The sequence below is a fragment of the Diabrotica virgifera genome, chromosome 4 (assembly GCF_917563875.1).
Source record: "Diabrotica virgifera virgifera chromosome 4, PGI_DIABVI_V3a".
Lineage (NCBI taxonomy): Eukaryota > Metazoa > Arthropoda > Insecta > Coleoptera > Chrysomelidae > Diabrotica > Diabrotica virgifera.
Window position 1 is genome coordinate 97,990,458 of NC_065446.1, and position 27,611 is coordinate 98,018,068.

Below are 27,611 nucleotides of genomic sequence, written 5' to 3' on the forward strand. Positions count from 1 at the left end.
AGTATACTGATTTTGACTTTATTTTTCTAATTATGCAATTTTGGATGCATTTTATGCACTTTACAGTGCAATTATGCATTTCCATTCATTTTTGAATAGCAGACTTTTTTCCTGGCGTCATCCTGAATATAATGCAAAAAACTGCAAGTCTCTAGGTGCTGTATTTAAAAATTTATTTATTCGGGTGATTTTAGTGCTAAATTCCCTGGTGTATATTATCATTTTAGTATAGGTACAATGGCTCGTGTTTATTTAACAAATGGCACTTTACCAAAATCTTAAATTTCTACTTTTTTCCCACCATTTACTAGCTTACTGTAGAGAAATAAGTGAGGTACCCACAGCTTGATTAAATGCTCTTATAATACTGATGTTTTAAAAGGGAGGTAACTATAAATTATTAGAAAACTATAGACCCATTAACATGTTATCATTTTTGTATAAGCTTTTTGTGAAGATAATTACATTGTGACTAACAAATAAACTGGATAGCTATCAGCCTCGGAAACCGGCAGGAGTAGAATAGGTTATAGCACCATAGATCATATTATATAAGGGTCTAAAATAAATAGGATTAAAATAAATCTACCAAATCTATCTAATACTATCTAACACACGAACCTCTAGATATAACTGAAGATATAACCCTGGACAATAATAATATAGAAAAGTTTGGATCGTATATATACTTGAGCAAAAAATCGAACTGTCAAAGCTTAACCTTAAGGCTAATTTAAATAGAAGATGTTCTCTAGCATGGGCAGCATTTGGTAGATTACAAACAGTACTCAAATCAAACTTACCAAATAGGTACTTTAAAGGCAAAAAACCTTTGATCAGTACGTATTGCCAGTTCTGTCATATGAAACTGAACCACAAGCTTTTAACAACAGCGTAGTCCATAAACTTCAAGTGACTCAGGGAACTATGGAACGAAGAATGCTCAACATTAAGCTCAGCGGTCGCAAATCCAACAAAGAAGTAAGAAGACGATGAAAAGTAATAGATGTGATCCAAAAGAATGGAAGACAACGGTTGGACAACCGCATGTTCAAACATGAAATGAAAAACATGAAACATGAAATGTAAAACATGTTTCATGAAAATAAAACACTGCTAAACAAATCTCAAAGTCCGCCTACCAATGAAACGAGTGTGATTCATGATCATTCAAAAAGCGTGCATGAAATAGTTGTGGGAAATTTAATACAACGGAAAGATTTATTTTTCTGCCTTGCAATTTTCTGTGAACAAAATATTTTTGTTCCTTAGAATTCTATGATCTATATTATAAATAGTGCAGTCAGTGAGGGTATTTGGCTCCGAACTCCATCCTACTGCATTAATTTACTTGATATTTTCACTGTAAGTAGGGAACAAAGTCTGCCTATTTTCTGTGGAACTTTTATCTTGGGGGTAGTTCCAACCCCTTCTCGTGAGTGGATATTTTTTTGGTCAAATTAACCACAGAAGTTGATAGAGAACCTTGTTCTTAGCAACAATTATTCTACAATTTTTTTTGAAAACTAAATAATTTTTGAGTTATTTGTGGTTGAAAATTTGCCATTTTCATTGAAAAATGACACGTTTTCGGACGGTTGTTTGCGAATAGCTTAAAAATTAGGTATCTAACGAAAAAACTATATAAAACAGTTTTTTAGCTTATGACAAATCAATTCATTTCTTCGTAAATCTTCTAGATAGTTATAATACAAAAAGAGATAGGGTAGGTGAAAAAATTTTTTTTGTGCATACTCAAATCGGTGTATTCAACTTAAAATAACAGAGATTATCGATTTAGGGGTATAATGCTACCAATACCTTTTGTAGTGCATGAAAATACCTTTAAGACGAGCACTGTTAGATGTCGATTACATTCAAACTAAGCGAAATATGGTGCAAAAAAATTGATGTGTGACCGGTTTGAAGTATTTATTTTTGAAAAAAATTGGTTTTGTAATATAAAAAATGTTTCTAACAATTTTGGAAATATTTCTTTCTTTCAAAATAACTTAAAAAGTATTAGTGATATGAAAAATCTCAAAGAGTAAAAAAAGTAGGTCTTGCTGTTATAAATATGATTGTTTCATTTTGTTTTTCTGTAATAAGACAAAATATGGTTATAAGATATGTTTGTTTAAACTTTGCATACACTCGTGACTAGTGACTCGTTCAAGTGTTTTCAACTGTAACCCTTTCAAAAATAAGCACTTTAAACTGCTGAAACTGACAGATCATATAAAAAATAGATAATTCCAATTCCGGACTTATATTGAACGTATATTTTTTCACCCTCGAGAATGGGTGAAAGTCACCCTCCAAGTAAAAGCAGCCAACGGCACAAATTCAACTTTGAAGTGGAGGGTAAGTAAAACCTAAATTCAAATTTTCATGCAATTCGGAGTTGCCCCTGAAAATTACACGGTATCGCCGTAGTATTTCCCGTTCATATACTGGGCTACTATTAGAATTTATAAAAATGAATTATTTAAAAAATACAGATATAAGTCTGAATGACCAACTTCAGACAAACAGATCCCCACTCCTCAACCTATTTAGTTAGAGACTTGAAAATGCAGACACATAGTACAATACACCACTTGAGAAAGTTAAAATCATTTAAAAAGTGAAAAAAAGTGAAAAAGTGATAAAGTGATATCGTTATTTAGATCAAAAATTTCGGTGTATTTTGGTATAATAGCGTTCATTTACGATTTTTTTTATTTAAGTATGACAACGTAATATCTTTATGAAGCAGTAAAAAAAGCAATATAACCCTATTTGGAGCTTTTATCATTATAATAAAAAGTCGGCTTTTCAACTTCGTTACAAAAGGAAGATGTTATTTATTAATCAAATAAACTGACCTTTGTGCCTGACATATTAAATTGTTTCTGTCAACTAATTGATTGGTAGATATTTATTTAGGTATTTGATGATTACAAAAGCTTTTACTCAGGAAAACCAATAACAGAGAATATTTATATTTATTGGCTTGTCAATACACCTACCCAAGTGTAACTGCAACTAGAGAAATTTAATTTAAAAAATAATTATCAATAAATATTGAAAGTAAGTAAAAATTAATGATAATTTTTAATGAAAATATATTAGCTAAAAACCGCGAAGAGCACCAGAGTTGCACTGATGTTCGGCTGTTCTCATAGACCTGGATCCCGCGTACCAAAAAAAGTTTATTAATAGCAAGCTGAAAATTTGTTAACACCTTAACGGTGTCTAGTCGGACAAACTTTGATGTACGGGAATACTGGAACAGGGGAAGTTTTAATTGTAGAACAGTTTAAAAATTTGGAAAGTCAGATTACGAAAACGTCCCATGTATTTTGTCGGACAGAACATCCAATTGATTTGTTACCCTTTCCTTAAACTCTCATGTAAAAATCAGACTGCTATTACTAACAAACATGATTCCTGTCATTTGACATGTTCTTCGTGTTCCACTCATTAAAATGCCCAGTTAATGATATACACCAGTCTGATTTTTGCATGAGAGTTTAATGAAATGGTAACAAATCAATTGGAAGTTCTGTCCGACAAAATACATGGAACGTTTTCGTAATCTGACGTTCCAAATTTTTAAACTGTTCCACAATTAAAACTTCCCCTTTTCCAGTGTTCCCATACATCAAAGTTTGTCCGACTAGACACCGTTAAGCTATTAACTAATTTTCAGGTTGCTATTAATCAACTTTTTTTGGTACGCGGGATCCAGGTCTATCATTGGAGCTTCTAGAAAATGCCCAGAGTCGGTTAGTACCTATATCCACAGCAGGCCTTTAAGACGAAGAGCCTCCAATAGATAGAATAATGGATGTAAGAGAATTCCTCAAGTTGAGTCCGTAATTTCAGGACAAGGATAAGCTCTGATACTCTGATGATAGAAGCATTTCGGGCTGAGCAAGCATGTCACGTTTGATACCGATCTCTCACAAAGGCTCTCGCAGTTTGATTGACTAAACTCCAGTAGAAATAATGACGCACTATAAGTACCTCGGCATGATAGTAAATGAAGAATAGACCAACAGTGGTCCAACAAGAATGGACCATACCAATACTTGAGAAGCGCGCATCGGAAAAGCTAGATGGGGACCTTCTTCAAGAGTCACAACCTCTCTCTCTCGGTATAAAAATGAATAAGCTGCGATGCTTCGTCTTGTCTGTCTTTTTTAAGGTGTAGAATCGTGGAACTTGAATTTAGATATGTGTAGAAGACTTGAAGCATTGCAGATATGCCAATATCGGTAAATACTTAAAATCTCCGGGACTCACCGAGTCACAAATTAGGAGGTCCTAAGTAGAATGAAGAAGAACCGAGAGGTACTTCTTCTTCTTCATGTACCATGTCCTTTCAGAACGTTGGTTACCATCATAGCTATCTTAATTTTATTCACTGCCGCCCTAAATAGCATGCTTGTATCAACACCATACCAATCTCGCAAGTTCTTCAGCTATGAGGTTCTTCTTTGTCCTGGACTGCGTTTGCCTGCTATTTTTCCTTGCATGATATTTTGTAGCAACCTATATTTGGCACCTCTCATTATATGTCCGAAATACTCCAGCTTTCTCTGCTTGATGCTTTTTATGATCTCGGTAGTTTTGCTGAGACGTTCTAGTATTGTGGAGTTTCGAATCTTCTCCACCTAGGAAACTTTTAAAATTCTTCTATAGCACCATATTTCGAAAGCTTCAAGCGATTTAGATCGATTTTATTCACAGTTCAAGACTCGACACCATACAGTAACACCGAGAACACGTAGCAGCGAAGTAGGCGGATCCTCAATGCCAATTTTAGGTCTCTGTTACATAACACCTTGGCCATCCTTTTAAAAGCGGCTCCAACCTGCTCTATTCTAGATCTAATTTCGCCGTGACTTTCTGCGTTACAATTTAATTGCTGTTCAAGGTAAACGATTTTGTCAACTTGCTCAAGTTTGGTATTATTTACATATATAGACGGTTTTTTATGCTGTTGTTTACTTATTACGAGTATTTTGGTTTTCCGTATGTTCAGATCCAGACCTGCCTCCCTACAACTCTTAACGACACTATCAAGTAGTGTTTACAGATCTTCTTGACTAGAAGCTAGGGGTACTGTATCGTCCGCATATCGCAAATTATTGATGACTGATGACTTCACCGTTCACAAGTATTCCTTCTTGTTTTTCAGAAAGTGCTTTTCTGAAAATTCTTTCGAAGTAAACGTTGAAAAGCAGGGGTGACAAGAGGCATCCCTCCCGTACTTTTCTTTTAATATTAAGAGCCTCTGATTCCACATCATCTACTAAAACTGATGTTGTTTGATTCCAATATAAATTTGCAATTATTGGAACATCTCTGCCGTCCAAGCCAATGTCTTTTAGAGCTTCGATCAAGAGAGGTACTGATCAACATCAAATCTCGAAAGTATAAAATACTTCGGACAAATTATTTATAAATAGAAAAAGACTGTTTGACTTGTACACACTTCTATATAAATCTAAACGGGAACTGGTGTATGTTTTCAAAAGACTGATAGTGTGTAAATTAATTTATTAAATCAGCTAAGTACTTTCAGCATATTAATGCCATCATCAGAGCTATCCTATAAAAAGACTAAGTTGAAAAATCTTATTCATAAAAAATTATAAAGTGAAACTTACGTCTTATAGGTGTAAAAACCTCAAAAGAAGAGAAAACTTCGAACAAACACATTCTATATTTTAAAAATTAACCCAGGGATATAACCACTGGTTAGGGTAAAAAACCCTTAAATGTTAAAAATCACATTTAATGTGTTTTTTTTACAAAATGGCCACCATTCGTACAAAGAACAGCTGTTACTGACAATATTCAAAACGACAGCCTGCTGACGGAAACAATAGTTCCTAGCGACATCTGTGTTATTAAAATTATTTAAAATTTTTGAAAATGACTAAGTTGTCATATGTAGTTAACTAATTGGTATGACGTTAAAGTTAATATGAAAAACTAAAGTTAAATTTAAATGACAATTGTTAAGTTTAAATTAAAGTTAAATGTGAAAATAATCAAATTATCAAAGTATTATTAATTATTAAAAAAACCAAACAACCAGTCAGTTCTGACCAAATATAGAAGTGAGATAGATGAAAACCAAGGAGAAGCACCGTTGGACAAGCTCAGAGTTCCAAAACTGTTTGAAAACAATATTATTATTAAAAAAGCCAAATCGAAAATATTTAATTTAATTGTAATCAATGAAAGAAAATTCAAATATGTTATAAAGTAATGTTCAAAAAACTAGAGCAATTGTTGGGCATGCTGAATATAACAGTATTAAAGAAACTTCTTAAAGATTGGATCAAATTTACAATTTAATTGAACCTGGGTGTTAACACAATTTTGAGGATTTCTTTTTAATTCCCTGCTAATTTCTAAGTCTTCTAATAAATTCATTTTTGTATAGTTGTTAATGGGTATACTATGTAGAATCCTACTATCTCTTTGGGGACTGAAGTTATGTTTAGAAGCATGTAAGTGATTGCCAAAACTAGATTTGTCAATCTTAGACAAATGTTCTTTGATGCGTGTTTCCAAAGGTCGCATAGTTCTCCCCACATAGGTAACAGGGCAGTCTCCACAGGACAATTTGTATATACCACTTTTTGATGTTTTTCCAATTTTATCTTTGGTGTGAGAAAAAATAGATTTGATATTTTCCTTACATTTGAATGGTAGTTTAAGGTTGGGGATGTTATTTAGGATTTTGGCTATATTATCTGAAGGATAACCTATGTATGATATTGATCTATACATAACTGCTGTAGTGGAATTATTAAGAACAGGATTGTAAGCTAGGGATCTATTCCTTTTACTCCTTAATTTGTTGAGGATGTTATCAACTAAAGTAGGGGAGTAACCATTACTATATGCAAGTTGTTTGATAATATCTAATTCTGAATTGAAATTAGTATCTGATAATGGTAGACTAAGTAAACGATGGATGTAGCAATAAAAGGAAGCCATCTTCTGTTGAAAGGGATGGTTAGAAGATCTAGGGATGGTATGGTCAGTCTGAGTAGGTTTTCTAAAGACTGAAAAAATTAATTTACTGTCCATCCTAGTTAAAGTAAGGTCTAGAAAATTTATAGACTTGTTGGACTCGGTTTCTAGAGTGAAATTTATAGCTGGATGTAAATTGTTGAGCAAATAAAGAATATTTTCAGCATCTGTAGAATTGCCATCTATAATAGCCAATACATCATCAACATACCTGAACCAGTATAAGATTTTTTTTTTTTTTTCCAAAACTCTTTCCAAAAAATCTTATACTGGTTCAGGTATGTTGATGATGTATTGGCTATTATAGATGGCAATTCTACAGATGCTGAAAATATTCTTTATTTGCTCAACAATTTACATCCAGCTATAAATTTCACTCTAGAAACCGAGTCCAACAAGTCTATAAATTTTCTAGACCTTACTTTAACTAGGATGGACAGTAAATTAATTTTTTCAGTCTTTAGAAAACCTACTCAGACTGACCATACCATCCCTAGATCTTCTAACCATCCCTTTCAACAGAAGATGGCTTCCTTTTATTGCTACATCCATCGTTTACTTAGTCTACCATTATCAGATACTAATTTCAATTCAGAATTAGATATTATCAAACAACTTGCATATAGTAATGGTTACTCCCCTACTTTAGTTGATAACATCCTCAACAAATTAAGGAGTAAAAGGAATAGATCCCTAGCTTACAATCCTGTTCTTAATAATTCCACTACAGCAGTTATGTATAGATCAATATCATACATAGGTTATCCTTCAGATAATATAGCCAAAATCCTAAATAACATCCCCAACCTTAAACTATCATTCAAATGTAAGGAAAATATCAAATCTATTTTTTCTCACACCAAAGATAAAATTGGAAAAACATCAAAAAGTGGTATATACAAATTGTCCTGTGGAGACTGCCCTGTTACCTATGTGGGGAGAACTATGCGACCTTTGGAAACACGCATCAAAGAACATTTGTCTAAGATTGACAAATCTAGTTTTGGCAATCACTTACATGCTTCTAAACATAACTTCAGTCCCCAAAGAGATAGTAGGATTCTACATAGTATACCCATTAACAACTATACAAAAATGAATTTATTAGAAGACTTAGAAATTAGCAGGGAATTAAAAAGAAATCCTCAAAATTGTGTTAACACCCAGGTTCAATTAAATTGTAAATTTGATCCAATCTTTAAGAAGTTTCTTTAATACTGTTATATTCAGCATGCCCAACAATTGCTCTAGTTTTTTGAACATTACTTTATAACATATTTGAATTTTCTTTCATTGATTACAATTAAATTAAATATTTTCGATTTGGCTTTTTTAATAATAATATTGTTTTCAAACAGTTTTGGAACTCTGAGCTTGTCCAACGGTGCTTCTCCTTGGTTTTCATCTATCTCACTTCTATATTTGGTCAGAACTGACTGGTTGTTTGGTTTTTTTAATAATTAATAATACTTTGATAATTTGATTATTTTCACATTTAACTTTAATTTAAACTTAACAATTGTCATTTAAATTTAACTTTAGTTTTTCATATTAACTTTAACGTCATACCAATTAGTTAACTACATATGACAACTTAGTCATTTTCAAAAATTTTAAATAATTTTAATAACACAGATGTCGCTAGGAACTATTGTTTCCGTCAGCAGGCTGTCGTTTTGAATATTGTCAGTAACAGCTGTTCTTTGTACGAATGGTGGCCATTTTGTAAAAAAAACACATTAAATGTGATTTTTAACATTTAAGGGTTTTTTACCCTAACCAGTGGTTATATCCCTGGGTTAATTTTTAAAATATAGAATGTGTTTGTTCGAAGTTTTCTCTTCTTTTGAGGTTTTTACACCTATAAGACGTAAGTTTCACTTTATAATTTTTTATGAATAAGATTTTTCAACTTAGTCTTTTTATAGGATAGCTCTGATGATGGCATTAATATGCTGAAAGTACTTAGCTGATTTAATAAATTAATTTACACACTATCAGTCTTTTGAAAACATACACCAGTTCCCGTTTAGATTCAAATTATTTATGCCTTTCACGAGTGATCCTGCAAGAAAAAATATTTGGAAAGCGAGGTTCAAAAAGAAAAAGAACACTCTACTTAAGGGACTTCAGAACCTGGTTCAACACTACATCTGTGTAGCTGTTTCGCGCTGCTGCATATATTTTTTTTTATTAACCCCACATTTATTACAATCTATCTATACAATCTAAACCTAAATGTTTAGGTAGATAACAGACAATAAGTAATAGGACTGACAATAATTAGGAATGACATGTAGGGAGGCATCCAGTGATGCACCCCTTTTTTAAAACTTAGCCTACAACACTGACTATTTCTGACATAAACTTATACACATTAATTTAGTACCTATTGTTCACTTAACTCTAACGGAACTTTTCGTTTTAACCTACGAACAGTACGCGGTTTATTCACTAAATTTTTTGCTAACACGTTTGGATGCACTTTAAGTTTCTCTGTATGCTTTTTCGCGCACTTTTTGATGTCATCTTTGGCGTATGGTAGACCGGCGTCCCGATGGATGGCTTCATTGGTTATGAACCATGGAACTCCTAGTATTGATCTCAATATTTTGGACTGAAATCTTTGTATGATTTCAATGTTGGAATGTGCGGCGGTTTCCCATAATTCTATCCCATAAGTCCACACTGGTTTTAGGATGGATTTGTAGATTAATATTTTATTTTCAGTTGATAGTTTTGATTTTTTGCCCAACAGCCAATATATGGTTCTTAACTTATGACCCAGTTGTTTTCGCTTAGTAAATATATGCTTCCTCCAGTTTAATCTTCTGTCCAAGTACATACCTAGATATTTGACTTCATCCCCTTGTGGGATTCCTTTACCGTTTAAGTATACAGCCGGACATATTTCCCTACGCGTGGTAAATGTTAGGTGTAGCGATTTGTTTTCATTAATTTTGACTCTCCATTTTGTCATCCATTGTTGAATTTTATTTAGATTATTTTGTAAGATTTCTGAGGCTATTTTGGGATTTTTGTTCGATGATAGTATTGCCGTATCATCCGCAAATGTGGCTGTAGTGATATGTGTATCTGTCGGTAAGTCAGCAGTGAATATAAGGTATAATATAGTTCCTAGTACACTTCCTTGTGCACCCCAGCGAGAATTTGTTGTATGTTTGTGTATTCATTCTCATACTTTACCTGGAAGTTTCTGTTGGTGATATATGACTTTAAGAGTATATAGTAATTTGTAGGTAAATTCTGTTTTAGTTTACATAATAGGCCTTTATGCCAGGCTTTATCAAATGCCTGACTTACGTCCAGAAATACCGCCGAGCAGTACCTATTATTTTCAAAGTCCTCGTTGATTCTCTCTACAATTCTATGTACCTGTTGTATTGTTGAATGTTGTTTTATAAACCCAAATTGGTGTGGTGGTATTAGTTTTTTGTTTTCTAGTATAGGCATTAGCTTAATATGTGTCAGCTTTTCAAAAACTTTGGATACCACTGGAAGAAGACTAATAGGACGGTAGGACTGTACATTTTCTGGTTCTTTTCCTGGCTTTAGTATCATTGTTATTTGTGCTAGTTTCCACTGTGATGGGAAATGACCTAGTCTCATTATAGAGTTAAATAACTGTGTCAGAAATTGGAAGCCTTTCTCTGGGAGTTGCTGCAGAGTTTTTCCTGTAATAAAGTCGTATCCTGGAGCCTTTTTTGGATCGATGTTGTGTTGTATAATATTTTTTACCTCATTTTTTGTGAATCTTTTTTCAGGAAGTTCTAGTTGATAAGGTTTTGTGAGTATCGAAATAATTTCTTCTTCAGTTTGTAGTGAGTAATTTCCCTCATTTGGTGTAAAGACTTTTTTAAGGTGTGTCGCAAATGTTTCGGCCTTTTCTAGAAGACTTCTCGCCCATTGTCCTGTTTGTGTTCTTAGTGGTGGGACTGTATAGTTCTACCTTCGTAGAGTCCTTGTAGCCTTCCATAACGAGTAGTCAGTAGCTTGAGTTGCATCTACTTTTTGTAGGTATTCCTGAAAGCTTGCATTTTTTTCTGCTATTAACAATTTTTTTAGGTCTTTTTGTGCTTTATTGAGGTTTGTTTTACTTTAAGGTGAACTTGATAATTGCCATTGTTTTCTGAGTCTTTTTTTCTCAATTATTTTTTCATGTATTGTATTGGAACAGTGTTTGTTCATATGTCGATTTGTAGGTAATGGTGTTGAGTTCCATGCTGCTTCCTATAAAACTGTGTTAAAATGTTCTACTGCTTGTTCGATTTATTTATCGGTCTTTAGTGGGATGTCTAAATTGATTTGATTATTTACTTGATATCTGAAATAACTCCAATTTGTTTTGTTGTTGTGTAATATAAAGCTTCTCTCTATTTTTGTTATGTTTTTGCTTACAGTTATGATAACAGGTGAATGGTCAGAGGATAACTCGTAACAAGACTTTGGTTTAAAGTATTTTTCATTTATTCCTCTCACTATAGCAAAATCGAGGAGATCTGGAATTTTCGCAGGGTCTGTAGGCCAGTATGTTGGCTCCCTTGTGGTTACTATGTTCAGATTATCTATTAGTATTTCTTTTTGTAGTTCACGGCCTTTGGTATTAATAAGTCTAGATCCCCGCATTAGATGTTTTGAATTGTAGTCTCCGCCACAAATAAATCTAGGTCCAAGTGTATCAAAAAAGGTTTTAAATTCTGGTTGTTTAATTGAATGTTTTGGTGGACAATATATAGCTGAAAAAGTTATAGGTCCTGTCCAGTCTTCTACAACTACATTTGTGGCCTGAATATGTGCTGTTTGATAGTGAGTTGTCTGGTAATGTTTGATGTTTTTTCTTATAATGATTGCTGTCCCACCATGTGCAGTTCCACCTGGATGTGTTGTGTGATATATTTTATAGTTGTGAAATTTTATGAAACTTTTTTTCGTGAAGTGTGTTTCTGAAATCAGTATTATGTCTAATTGGTGATTAACTATAAATGCATACAACTCATGTTTGTGTTTTGTCAAGCCATTAGCATTCCATATGGCAAATTTTAGTGTATTAGCCATTAGTTCATTTTTGAGACAAGTGTTGTTAATAAGTTTAGCATGGTGCTCATTTGTTCCATAAGCCCTTTCATCATATTCTTTAACTCCTGCATGTCATTTGCCTGAGTGACCATTGTAATATCTTGTTGGTTGGTATTTACCATTTGAGCATATGTAGGTCTTTGTGTTGTACTTATATTTGTTGTAGCCACTGGTAGCTGTTGGTTTTGTAGTTGATTCGGTGACTCTTTCTTTCTTAAGGTTGGAAATCTTGCTTCTTGCAGTTGTTTATGTACACTGAATCCTCTGTAATTCGCTGGGTGGTTATTACCGCAAAGTACACACTTTACTAGATCAGATCTAATTTTGTTAGGGCAATCAGCTGTTTTGTGATTTAGAGCACATTTTACACACCTGTATTGATGATAGCAGAAATTTTTTGTGTGACCATATCTTTGACATCTGGTACATTTTACTAATTCTCTTTTTAGCCTTGGGGCTTCGACATCAATTTTTGCGTTGAGTAAATATTCCATCTTATTAATTTCTTTATTACTTTCTTGCATGTTTAAGTCCACAAAAAATAGTGGTAGGGGTTTTTTTGTAATTCTTTGTAGTATATTCGTTATTTGTAGAACTATATGTCCTTGGCTCTCTATTTCTTTTTTGATTTCTTGTATATTCACTGTAGAATGAAGATGGCGAATCACTACTCTAAAGGTTTTATCTTGCTTCTTACGATATGTATGATATTCGGTTTTTTTCTCATCAAGTGCTTTTATTATACTGTCGTATATTTCAATTGCTTGGCCCTGTACCTTGACTCGTTCTTCATTAAACACTCTGATTAAATGTTTATCTTTGGCTATAGTGTTTAGTAGTTCGTTTAATGGTTGGATGTTTTTAACACCGGCAATAAATATTGGTGGGGGCTTCTCTTCCTGTTTTTTTTTTCCTCTTCAGTATCTGCTTCTTGTGTCTCTTCATTAATTAATACATTAAATTTATTTGCTGTTGGTGTGTTGAGCCAGTAGTTATCTATTTTGGTTTGTTTAAGTTTGGAATGTTGTTCCGGACTGGTTCTTCCACGTTTTTTATTTGGAACTATTTGCCATTCTTCATCATTTGCTTTGGATGTGGTTGGGGTTGATATTGTGGTAATGTACTTTGGACGGAATACTGGTACTGAGGTTGATATAACTGCATTGGCTAGTTTGGCTGGCTTGGAGTGAAATAAATTTTGCTGAATTTGTGATGGAGGATGTGGTCCCATTTGCATTTGTTGTGGAAAATATCCTAGTTGTTGAACTGTTAAGTTTTGGTCGCTGAGGTTCATTTGGCTAGATGTTGGACATTGAGAGTATGGAAATGGATACTGATTATATCCGTTCGACATTTTGATTTAAATATTAATATTAGTATAAAGTGTTACCTTGATTGGTGGATTCCAAAAATAAAATTCACAACACATTTTTGACACAATCGCCAGCACTAATATTAATATACTTTATTTTTATTATTTAATTTGTTGATTTTAATATATAAAATCTGTTTTGTATCACTACACCAGATTTATTTTTAATATTTCAAGTCCATTAAGGTATAATTAGCTTTAAATGGTAAATTGATAACAGTAATTGTTTTATCTACAATCGTCCTCGATCAAGTTTAGACGACTACTGCTGCTGCATATAAGATACAAATTACTAATAAAATAGTTATATCTACGTGCTAAAGAATAGTTAGTCGATTAGTAGGAACCCATCACTATGCCTTTGATCAATACATGTTGCTAGTTCTGATATATGGAACTGAAACTTGGGCTTTAACGACAGCGTAGTCCACAAAACTTCAAGTGACTTAGAGAGCTATTGAACGGAGAATGATCAATATTAAGCTCAGTGATCGAAAATCCAATTAAAAGATAAGAAGACGATCAAAAGTAAGAAATGTCATCCAGAAGATTGCCATGTTAAAATGGAACTGGGCAGGACACATAGGAAAAATGGAAAACAACCGTTGGACAAAGCGAATTTTGGAATAATGACCAAAGTCAAGCAAAAGAAGTAGAGGCGGACCTCAAACAAGATGGACTGATGAAATAAAGCGAATGGTTGGCCACGAATTGATGCAAAAAACAGCTATGAATGGACACATCTAAGGGAAGCTTATATTCGACGGTGGATGGAATAGCTTTTGATGATGATGATGAACCACTATGCTAATCTCTGTTGAACTATGTATGTATAGGTATATATCTTTCGATATTAGAGAAGTAAAATCAGTAAGATTAACATAGTTGTGGATAGCAACCAATCTGACTTTTTGGTCGCTATGCTAAACAGTAATAAACAACCTCAGTAACACGTGAACGATATAGCCTGATTATCATCATCATTAGCTCTACAACCCATGCTGGGTCTAAACCTGTTCCAGAATCAGCTACAATTCCTTCATATCCTTCGCCTTGGTTTTCCAATTTCGTATTCTTAATACGCGTAAGTCGTCTTTCACCTGGTCCTTAAATCATCTGTCTCTCCTCCTCACTTCATCTGGTCTTTGGTTATTGGATATTCGATTTGATATGGTCTGATAGTCTCCTTTGATAAATTCGAGCCCAAATTTTCCTTTATGGCGAAAAGTGTAATAGAAGATAAAACATGGAGCAAAGGGTTTGAGGATCAATTCCTGGCATTTGTAACCTCATTATGTATTATTATTTATAAAATAATAAGTATCAAATCAGATATCAAATAATCAGTATTATCATAAGTAGAATATAGTAATATACAGGGTGGTCCTTAAGTAATTGTACAAAAAGGAACAGTAGATTCTACACTCTAAAATATTATGATTTAACCCAACTTACTTTATTAAAATGTTGATAATTAGAAAGGTACAGGGTGGTAAAGTTAAACTTTTTTTTATTTATTATTGAATATTTCCTGACAGGTATGGGATAATAATATGAAATTTGGTATGTGGGGGTTTTTTGGGCCGAGAAAACTAAATTCCCTACCAAAAAGTATGTTTTGCCCAGAGGGCGCCACATACGCCTTTCAGCACTCATTTATTACGTTCAATTTTTTTTATACCTCACTCTGCATAATACTGACATTAAAATTTTTATTCTCCTATTAGTTTTACTTCTCAACCGTTTTCGAGATAAACGCATTTTAAATCTGCGATACACCATCATTTTTAGCATAATATCATTGTAGTTACACCCGAAAAATAACTTAAAACCATAATAATTGTGTCAGTTCTCAAATTTATGTCATTGCATCGCAAATTCCATTTGAAGAAATTTGCGATACATTTTTAGATAATTTTATGGTTTTAAGTTATTTTTCGGGTGTAACTACAATGATATGCTAAAAATGATGGTGTATCGCAGATTTAAAATGCGTTTATCTCGAAAACGGTTGAGTTTAGGTAGATGAAAGAAGTATATATTTTTTAAGTAAAACTAATAGGAGAATAAAAATTGTAATGTCAAAATCATACAGAGTGAGGGATAAAAACAATTGAACTTAATAAATGAGTGCTGAAAGGCGTATGTGGCGCCCTCTGGGCAAAACATAATTTTTGGTAGGGAATTTAGTTTTCTCGACCCAAAAAAACCTCACATACCAAATTATATGTTGTTATCTCATACCTGTCAGGAAATATTCAATAATAAATAAAAAAAAAAGTTTAAATTTACCACCCCATACCTTTCTTAATATCAACATTTTATTTAAGTAAGTTGGGTTAAATCGTAATATTTTAGAGTGTAGAATCTACTGTTTCTTTTTGTACAATTACTTAAGGACCACCGTGTATAATATGATATACCAGTGCTATTATCTTATTTATGTATTTATCCTTTATTTAATTTTTGCTTTTTTTCAGAAAACTAAAACGATTAAATTTGGGGGCAAATGGTTTAACGAAAGTGCCACAACCATCCCTCGCAATACTGGATATGCTTAAGAAATTGGAAATGCAGGAGAACAGAATTAGTGATATCAAAGAGGGAGATTTTGAAGGTGAGCATTTAAAAAAAATAGTAATTCTTGTAACATCTAAGATAAATGTATAAAGAAAGCAGAGCATTACGATAACTAAATGTACAGTTGAGTCCTCCTACTGCTTCCGAAGTCATTCAGATTCTTCTACGTAGTTATTTATGCCGTTTGATTCTGTTGGACTAGTTTGATTGTGTGGCCTAGATATACCTAGTTACCTCACTTTCATCTAATCAGGGGTGGGCAAATACTTTTAAACGCGGGCCAAAAAACAATTTTCAAAATGTTTCCCCGGGCCGGTGGACTATACCGTGTAGGTACGCTGTGCATTACGCGAATGTTTTTAGAGGAGTTTTCCCTGCTCAACAAATGTTTTTGACAAAGTTACTAATAAGTATCATTTTAAAGTATTTGGACAAAGAAATGTGACTGTTAATAAGAGATAATAGTAATAATAAATTGTCTTACTTGGGTAGACATACGAACAATTTATGCCCAGTAAAATGTCACGTAATTTTTAAAGAAATATGGTTCATTATATTAAATCATAACAAAGATCCAGATAAAAAATGAAGATATTGAACAAGTGGACAAAATGAAATACTTAGGAGTCTGAGCAGCCTTTTTGAAGATGAGGAAATTTTTGAGGAAAGACTCAACCTACAAGTCCGATATTGGATGGTAAAATGTTGTGTCCATTCTATTCTTCCTTATTGGATGGTTAATGCTGATTTAATGAGAAAGCTTTTGAGATGTGCCTTTTTAGGAGAATTTTGAAAATACCATGGACCGATCATATTAAGAACGAAATGAAGTTGCACAGAATGGGAAGAGACAGATAACTTTTGACCACCATTAAGGAAAAAGACGGCATATTTGGGGCACATAGGTACTTAGAAATATAAGTACGAGTTGTTGCAGCTGACTATGAAGGGCAAAATCGAATAAAAAGGAATAATTTTAAGACACACAGACGCTTTTAAGAAAGGCAGAAGATAAAGATTCATTATGTATTATGAACACTACGCACACTATTACTGTTAATTTCAGCAAAATCGCATCAGAGATTAAAAAAGAATGTGTGTGTACTTTGTACGCACGTAAGAAGTCATACTTCTATTATAATATAATTTCAACGAAATAAATATACCTACTTAACAGTTACAATACAAAAAATTAACAATAATTAACAAAAAATGAACCAAAACTTAACAATGCCAAATATGAAAAAAAAAAGAAAATGAATGAATCGTCCGGGATTTGAACCCGCAATCTCGCGATTTTTTGATCTCTGGTCCAATGCTCTACCAACAAGGCCATCAAGCCGCATGCTACTTACCTTTCAGATATACATAATTATACATCACGGTGACAAGTGAAATATAAAAATAGATGTTTTATTATTTTACGCCCAAGGAAGACAAATCCAAAGACACAAAATTATAATAAAAAACCTTTTAAACCACCTTTTACAAATTGCGCAAGTTGTATCATTAATATTAATGTTAATAAATAAAATATAAATATTTTGACGTTTCACAATTTGACAATTCACTTTTAACTGCAGTGCCTAAAAATTTTAAAGCACTAGTGCCTTAAAGTAGCATTTTTAACGCTTCTATGGAGTCCTAAAAATTGCATTTTTAACACGTTTGTAGAAAAATATATTTTAAAACACTAATATATTCTCTCCACGCCTTTTCTGGACTGATACATACATAAATTAAAACATTTTGAAGTATAACTTCAAAAATATAATATGAAAACTATTTAAAAAGGCAGTATAACTATTAACTAACCTTTGTTGTTTCTCTTCCCACAAATTTTAAAACGCAACAACCATACATAACCAAACCGTCAACCGTCCAAACCACAGCTGCGCTACAGCTGCCATATTGGATAATTTTTGACATGTCATTTGAACATCCAATCAGAACAAAGTTATAATGCGCATGCGCTGGGATCGTAGGTTTTAACATATAAAAATTCACCCTCATATCGCGAGGAAAGAAGTATAACTTACAAAAATTGCTTGCGGGATTGTTCAACGGGCCGTATAAAACAAGCAAAAGTGCCGGATTCGGCCCGCGGGCCGGCTTTTGCACATCCCTGAATCTAAGCCGATTGTGATATCTTGATTTTGTCATCACTTTTGTTTTCTTAAGTTCATTTTTAAACGGACTTTCTCAGCTTCTTGTTTAAGCTCCTTTAGCATGTAGGTTAGTTCTTCTGTTTTGTTGCTTATGAGTACTATGTCATCGTCAAATCTTAGATGACTTAGAAATCTGACATCAATTTTAATTCCACGTTGTTCCCAATTTAAGTTATTGAACACATCTTCTAATGTCAGAGTAAATAATTTTGGAGAGATTGTGTCTGCCTGTCTAATTCATCTCTCCGTTCTTATTTTGCTTGTTGTTGGACCTTCTGATAATTATTTATTTGCATAGTTGCATTGTCCTATTAGCCCGATCAAAGAACAATCTGGCCAAAAAAAAAAAAATAAAGGAAGGATGAAAATTTGGGAATAGGTAGTTGAAATTGTCTTTTATTATTTAAGAAAAAGTCTACAATTCTACGTCCCCTCCATTTTTCAAAAATAGAGGAAAGTACCCCCTCTTGAACGTGAAAACTATACATTCAAAGTAAGTCCCGAATTGGATAAAATGACTAATTCTAAGCAACTTTTATTCTATAGAGTTTTTCCCTAAGTCAATACTTTTCGAGTTATTCGCAAATGAATATGTTCAATTTTAACAGAAAAAAACATGTTTTTGGACGGTTTTTCGGAGATAACTCAAAAAGTAAGTATTTCAGCGAAAAAAATATTCTTAGCAAAAATATAGCTTATAAAAATCTGAAAAAAAAAATCCTGTATGCTTGAGGTGTGTAGACCCAGAAGAAGCAGAGTTGTAGCTAATGAAAAGTAGGTTATTCTTCATAAAATTCCAAATCGAATATTTTAATGTGAAATAACCCAAAAACGGAGCACTTTTCAGAAAAATTCATTTGAACATTTTTAAAGCATTTAAAAAAAGGAATATTTTTGTTTTTTAAAAAAACTTGTAACATTAAAAGTAAGTGAGTTACGCTCAAAATATTGTTGGTCCCTTTTATTTTTTGGTGAAAAAATCGCGAAAATCACCCCCTAATTAGCATCACAAATAAATTTTATCATTACCACTTCACAAGATACTTTGCTTATGTATTATTTATATGATCTGTAAGTTTCATTGGTTGAAAGTGCTTATTTTTGAAAAAGCTGTAATTAAAATGGCTTGAACGAGTAACTAATCACGAGTTTAGGCAAATTTTGAACAGTCATACCATAATGAATTTTAGTATAACAAGAAAAGAAAAAAGTAAAAATATTCAGAAAATCAAAACGTACATTTTATTACTCTTTAAGATTTTTGTTATTACTAATAATTTTTAAGTTAATTCCATGAACAATTCCATTTTTTTTTTCAAAATTAAAAAAATGTTTTATTTTAAAGCCAATTTTTTTCAAAACTGAGCACTTTGAACCAATGAAACTTATAGATAATATAAACAATACGCGGAGTAGCGAAAACAAATAGCGGAGTATGGAAAAGAATGCGATCTAACAATGAATGTCAAGAAGACAAAATTTATGAAAATATCGAAAACTCAAACAAATAATGAGAAATTTCTCATAAATGGAACCAATGTCGAACGAATAGACTAATATGCATATCTTGGAATAATGATCAACTCCACAAGCGATTACTTGCAGGAAATCAAAATCCTGTAAAGTAACCTGTGAAGCGGTTACGATTAATTTTATTTGGGAAGTTTATTAGGGGGTGATTTTCGCGATTTTTGTACAAAAAAAATAAAAGGACGAACAATATTTTGAGTGTAACTCACTTATTCTTAATGTTAGAAATTAAAAAAAAAATAAAAATAAACAACAACAACAACAAAATATAAATTTTTAAACACTTTAAAAAAGTTGTAATGAATTTTCCCCGAAAAGCGCTCTGTTTTTTGGTTATTTCACATTGAAATATTCGATTTGGAATTTGACGAATACGAACCTACTTTTCATTAGCTACAACTCTGCTTATACTATGTCTGCAGACCTCACGCGTACACCATTTTTTCAATTTTTTATAAGCTATTTTTACTAAGAAATTTTTTTTTTCTAGAGTACTAACTTTTTGACTTATCTGCGAAGAACCGTTTATAAACCTGTTTTTTTTTGGTAAAAATGAACATATTAACTCGCAAATACCTCGAAAAGTATTGACAGTGAAAAACTCTATAGAACAAAAGTTGCTTTACTCTGGGCTAATTAGCAAAATTCATGGAAAAGTTATTTACCAGCAATTTTATTGCTGAAATCGAATTATAAGATCCTATATATTAATAAAATAGGTATGCAAAGTCCGCAGATAGTGTGCTACTTTTTTTAATAAACAAAATGGCGCCGACAAATCGTATTTTTTCAATTATTGCTCTATAACTCCGAAGATTTTAACTTTACAACAAAAACACCCAAATAAAAATTCACCGCAATTAAATTCTGCATAGAGATATGTTTTTCACGATTTGCTCCGACGAAAATTTTCCTCGTAAGATGCGGGTTTTCCTAACAAAAACTCTAATTTTCAAATAAAGTTTTAGGTAAGTAATTATTAATCAATAATTAAATAACTTAGTGACATCAAAACTTTCTTGGTATAGACTGTAATTCCAGAAGCCGGTGAAAATTAAACGAATATTTTAGCAAAAATTCAATTCTTAATTAACAAATTATGATCGCAATAATAACCAAAATAATCATGATACATTGATCAAACTTATAAAGATTATAAAGATGAGATGCTTGTTTAATAGTTTATCGGCAAAATATAAATTTTTCTGTTTTTTGTATAATCGTTAAATTTTGAAAAAAAATAGTTTTAATACGCTGGTCTAATTAGTAACGTACAAAGAAAGGTTATTTACCAGCAATTTTATTGCTGCAATCGAATTATAAGATCCTATATATTATTAATATAGGTATGCAAAGTCCGCAGATAGTGTGCTACTTTTTTTGTAAACAAAATGGCGCCGAAAAATCGTATTTTTTTCAATTATTGCTCTATAATTCGGAAGATTTTAACTTTACACCAAAAACACTCAAATAAAAATTCACCCCAATTTAATTCTACATAGAGGCATGTTTTTCCCGATTTGCTCCGACGAAAATTTTCCTCGGAAAATGTGGGTTTTCCCAACAAAATCTCGAATTTTCAAATAATTTTTTTGGGCCAGTAATTATTTATTAATAATTATATAGCTTGGTGAAATAAAAGCTTATAGATTATAAATTCAGAAGCCGGTGAAAATGAAACGAATACTTTAGCAACAATTCAATTGTTAATTAACAAGTTACAGTCGCAATAACAACTAAAATAATCATGAGACATTGATCAAACTTAGAAAGATTATAAAAGTGTGATGCCTATTTAATATTTTGTCGACAAAATATAAATTTTTCATTTTTTTGCATAATCTTTAAACGTTTAAAAAAAATTTTTATAAACAAATTAACATTTCTCAGAAATTGTTTATTATATTCTAATCTTAAAAATACTTAAAATGCGTATTTCATAGGTCTTGAAAATGAATGCTTTAAAAAAATTTTCTAACCATTTGCAAAAAAGTTATGAAACAGCAAAGTAAATATACGATTTCTCTGTTGTTTATAATTTGTTTTAATTGTTTCAAAGCTTAAAAGTGAGTCTATGGTGCAATCTAATTACTCACAAAGAATGTCAAAAATTAGTGCAATGGTTATATTTTAATCAAAGATTAAAAATACTTTTTTTTGTAATTTTTAGCGCAAAAGTAGGCCTGATACAGAGTCGGAGCTAAAATGTTCACTCGAAGCGACTGACACGCAGCATACATTATTTATTAAAAGTGTACGTGGCGCAGCCACTGGTCGTCGCTCCGAGTGAAAATTTTAGCTACAGTACTGTATTATTCTACTTTCGCGCGTGTAAATTACAAAAAAAATATATTTATAATCTTTAATTAAAATATAACCATTAAACTTATAATCGATATTTTTTTGTAAATAATTAGCTTGTACTTTAAGCTCACTTCTACCCTGTGAAAGAAATTAAAAAAATTATAAACACCGTAGCATTCGTATGTTAAATTTGCTGTTTCATAACTTTTTTGCAAATGGTTGCAAAAAAGTTTTAAAGCATTCATTTTCAAGATATTTGAAATGCGCATTTTAGCTATTTTTTTAAATTATAATATAATAAAAACTTTCTGAGAAACGTTAATTTGTTTATAACTATTTTTTTAACATTTAAAAATTATGCAAAAGAATAAACAATTTATATTTTGTCGACAAATTGTTAAATAGGCACCTCATTGTTATAAGATTTTAAAGTTTAATCAGTGTATCACAATTATTTTGTTTATTATTGCGACAAATTAGTCCTGTGGCCAGGAGGGGGTGCTACGGGCTCCTTTATTTAGATGGACTTACCCAAGATTTTTATGTATTTTTTGACCCGCAGAACACGATTTGTTTGGGTAACAGTTGATTCGGATGTCGATAAGTTTGTTATAAACAAAGAACTTGAGGAATTACATAACATTGATTTTTCGCAAAATAAATTTTTTTCTAAAACACATTTTTTTTGTATTTCTTGGGTAATTCTAAGCAAAAAATGTTCTTACAAGTTTTTTCGTAGGATGCATAGTTTTCGAGATAAACGCAGTGAAACTTTCAAAAATTCTAAAAATTGCAATTTTTGAACGCGAATCACTTTTGATTAAAAAATAACACAGCAATTCTGCTGACAGCGTTTGAAAGTTTAAGTCAAATTATACCGGTTTTAATTATTTGCATTGCTAAAAATTAATTTTTTTATTATTAAACACAGCTATTTTTTTATAAGCCAAAAAATTTTTATAAGTTTAAATCATTGCTGATTTTGAACTTTTGTTATTTAACTGTGAATTTGAACTTTTTTAAAAACATTTAGATTGCAAAATTTATTATGCAAAATCTATTAGGTCGATTTTAGTGAAATTTGGTACACGGTTTAAGTATGTTACAGAAAATTTCCTAAGTGAATTACTAAGGTACTAAGTGCCATCAAAGTGGTTAAAAACATTGAATAACAACAGGCGTATTTTGCCCCCTTATTTTGTATTTATTGGTATATTGCAAAAAAGGTAATACGTTAAGTCATTTTTGACCAGTCGTATATCATACAAAATTCAATTATCTTTATTTTATTTCTCTACGACTTTGTTCCAAAATGAATCGTTTTAAAGCTATAAGCAAAGAAAGCAGAAAAAATCGACGTTTTTCGAAATTTTTAAATATTTTAATTTTTTTATAAATGTTTCGGGCATATTTGAGAAAGAGCATAAGTCAATTATTATTACTGAAGGTGTCACTTAACTTTATCTGCAAAAATCCGAATGCCACCTTTCACATCCAAAAATAGACGTTTTTTCACAGATCCTTACTGGTCTAATGTGTTTGAGGAGTATCCATATTCTCCAGAATTATAATATTAAAAAATTATATTATATTATTTTAAAAAGGAAAGGTGAAAGCGCATTTCTTTGTTTCATGCAACTGTTTATTTCAAACTATTCTAAAAGTTTGTTACCTACGAGCTGGTTAAGTTCTTTCAGAACTGAAAGTCTGAAAGCACTGTCATCGCATTTCACATCTGATCCATATTTTATATAAACTTTCTAATACACGCTCTCGACTCCTAGTTGTACGTTTCTAAAGTCAGCATTTTACTTTTAATTTTAGGGCTATTCATTTTATCAATATAAAATTTTCAGTATGATTGGAACGCTTATGTATTTCATTTTAAAGAAATTTAAAGTGTTAAGTTAATGAGGGTATTGGGCTCCGAATTACCTACCCTATTTTTACTCTTATTGACTCGAGGTCAAGTGAATGGAGCAAACAGAGCCGCAGGTTGCCTGAATGACACATCATCATCATCATTCGGCCTTCTGCATCCAAAGTTGAACATAGGCCTCCCCTAATTTCTTCCAGTTTTGTCGATCTTGGGCTTTCTGCAACTAATTCCCAGCAATCCTTTTGACGTCGACTGTCTATCGTGTAGGTGGTCTACCTCTACTTCTTCTGTCTTATCTTGGTCTCCACAATGTAATTTTTGGTCCACCTCCCGTCCTTCATTCTGGCTACATGGCCCGCCCAATTCCACTTCAGCCATGCTACTCGCTCTATGACATCTGTGACGCCTGTACTTCTTCTGATTTCTTCGTTTCTGACCCTGTCTCTGAGAGTCGGTCCAAGTAGTGACCGTTCCATTCTTCTTTGGGCCACTCTAAGTTCCGTTGCTGTGGTATGGGTTAACGATAATGTTTCGGCGCCGTAAGTCATGACTGGAAGCACACATTGGTTGATCGTCTTCCTTTTCAAATAATTTGGCAAGTTGCTCTTCAAGATGTCTGATAGAGCTCCATATGCGGCCCATGTTAAGGTGATGCTTCTCTGTAATTCAGCAGTTTGATTGTCCTTGGCAATTTGGATTTCATGCCCCAAGTATTTATATTTATGGACAATGCTATTTCGTTGACGTCGACTTTTGGATTTCGCTTGGTACCAGGTTTGTCATGTATTGTCTTTCCAAAATTTATGTTTAAACCAACTTTTTACAGGCGGCATCTAACTCATTAAGCATAGTTCTAATCTCTGTTAAGTTGTCTGTTATAAGAACTATGTCGTCTGCGAATCCTAGGTGGGAGAGCCTTTAACCTTCTTCTTCATGTATCATGTCCTTTCAGAACATTGGTTACCATCATAGTTATCCTAATTTTATTCACTGCCACCCTAAATAGCATGCTTGTATCAACACCATACAAATCTCGCAAGTTCTTCAACCATAAGGTTCTTCTTTTTCCTGGACCGCGTTTGCCTGCTATTTTTCCTTGCATAATATTTTGTAGCAACCTATATTTGGGACCTCTCATTACATGTCCGAAGTATAGAAATATGCTTTATTGTCACTGAAAATTATACAAATTTTATAGACAAAGCTTAACTAAGTCAGAAAAAATAAATAAATAATATCTAACAATAACAATAACAAATACAATTTTCTGAAATTTGATAAATCGTCAATATAAAAAAATATATATAAATACAAAATATAAGTTAATAAAGTAAAGAAAAAAAAACAAAATCGATATATTGCAACAATATAGAAATTGCAAGGTGAACATACAACAAAGTAAACTATTTATAGACATAGGAATTAATAAGTTTAAGCTGCTGCATGTGACACCCAAATAGAGATAAGTTTGGTTACTTGTACATTACTGTAATTTCTTAGTTAGTCATTAAGAAACTCTTCTACTGAATAATATGGTCTTTTAGATAGATAAGCTTTTGTCATTTTACGGAACTTGGGAAAAGATGTTGCAGATTTGAGTTGTAAAGGAAGGTGGTTGTATAGTTTTTTTGCGGAATATAATATAGATTTCTTTACTAACTCACAGGACGGGATCGGTAAATAGACATCAAAATTTGAATTTCTGGTGGAGTAGTCATGACGAGGCCTTGCTGGAAAGACATGCATGTGTTTACGAAATAAGCAAACAGTTTCTAAAATATATAAAGATGTAAGGGTTGAAATGCCGTGATCTTTGAAGTAACTTCTGCAATATGTTGTTCTTCTGGGGCCAAACAGATACCTTATTGCTCTTTTTTGTAATTTAAAAATAACATCTAATTGGGCAGCTGTACTAGAACCCCAAAAAGGAAGACCATATCGAAGATGAGACTCGAACAAGGAAAAATATGTTAGTTTAGAAGATGCTAAATTGAGTTCTTTCGAAACAGATCTTATAGCATAGCAGCCTGAGGCGAGTTTCTTACTTAACAAATCGATATGAAGGGACCATTTGAGGTTGCTCTCTAAAAAAATACCAAGAAATTTTACAAAATCAACGGTAGAGATTTGGCTGTTATTGACAAGCAGGGGTTGAAGAGCACTTTTATAGGATAATGCTACTGTCTTATCTACGTTAAAAGAGAGTAAATTAGAATCAGACCAGATTTTTATCGTAAGCAAATCAGAAGTTATAGTTGCATGAAGAGAGGCAATAGTTGAGTTGCTTTAAGTGAAACTGGTATCATCAGAAAAAAGAAAAATTTTTCCATCGATTTTTAAGTTAGTGATGTCATTTATAAAGATAAGGAACAGTAAGGGACCCAATACTGAACCTTGTGGTACTCTACATATAATGTTTTTGAGACTAGAGTCAGTATCATTTGCTCTAACGAGTTGTTTCCTATTATTCAAGTAAGATTGGAACCAATTCAAAGAAATACCTCGAATCCCATAGAAATTTAGTTTTTTAATCAAAATGTCGTGATTTACACAATCAAAAGCTTTGGCATAGTCACAGAAAACAGTGGCAGTATAAAGATTATTGTTTAGTGCTCGGTAAACCTCATGAAGCACAGAAGGCATCAGTGGTACATTTATTAGTTAAAAAGCCGAACTGATTTTGGGATAAGATGTTGTTATCAATGAGAAAGGACATAAGACGGGTTTTTATGAGTCTCTCAATAATTTTGGAAAGTACCGGTAGTAAGGCAATAGGTCTATATTTGCAAGCATTAGATTTCTCACCACCCTTATGAAGGGGAATAATTATGACTATTTTTAGGCACTCTGGGAATTTGCCTCTTTCAAAGGAATCATTAATTAGTGAGACGAGGATTTCCAACACATTTTCTGTGAGATTTGAGAATATTTTTATGGATAGTCCATCAGTACTACAGGATGATTTGCTTTTGATACCATTGATAGTTTGGATCAGTTCAGATGATTCGATTGGTCTTAAAAAGAATGAATTCGAGAACACACCTGAATTGGGGAGATAGGAAATGGGATCTTTTTGTGGTAAAAGAGTAGAAGTTATATTTTTACTCACATTAACACATTAACGAAATATTCGTTTAGATTTTCCGGGTCTGGAAGGGCAAATGTTTGAACGGCGTGAGTTCTATTTCGAAGATCGTTTATTATGGACCAAGTTTCTTTTGCAACACTCTTAGAGCTTTCCATACGATTTTGATAGTAGGCTTTTTTAGCTGATTTGATGAGTTTTAGATAGGTTACCCTGTACTTGGTGATATATTGAGTGACAGAGACGTTGGTAGCAAATTTCTTGATGTACAATAGTGAGCGCATATTTTTGGCTGATATGCGGATACCTTTGGTAGCCCAGGGTTTGTGATGTGTGGGCTTAATTGAAATTAAAGGAAATACCTTATTGAAGATAGAGACATGCTTTTCTATAAAATCGTTGAAATTATAGTCCACGTCCGCAGAAGAAAAATGCCACTCAGAAGTTAAGCATAAATTTTGAAATTTATGAAAATTCCGAGCGGAAAATATCCTACCTAAACGTCGGGTTTTCGAGGAGGGTTTGCTGAAGGTGTTAAACTTCGTAAATACTGCT

At 32.4% G+C, this 27,611-nt stretch overlaps 1 protein-coding gene across 2 annotated transcripts in view; it reads left to right on the forward strand.

Moving 5' to 3' along the window:
• The window catches only part of LOC114326299 (leucine-rich repeats and immunoglobulin-like domains protein 2), an 831,802-nt gene that overhangs the window by 732,154 nt on the left and 72,037 nt on the right, over positions 1–27,611 (forward strand). For both annotated transcript variants that reach the window (XM_028274612.2, XM_028274611.2), the window contains one exon: positions 15,991–16,127. In XM_028274612.2, the coding sequence (XP_028130413.1) occupies positions 15,991–16,127 (137 nt within the window). The remainder of the gene's footprint in view (positions 1–15,990; positions 16,128–27,611) is intronic.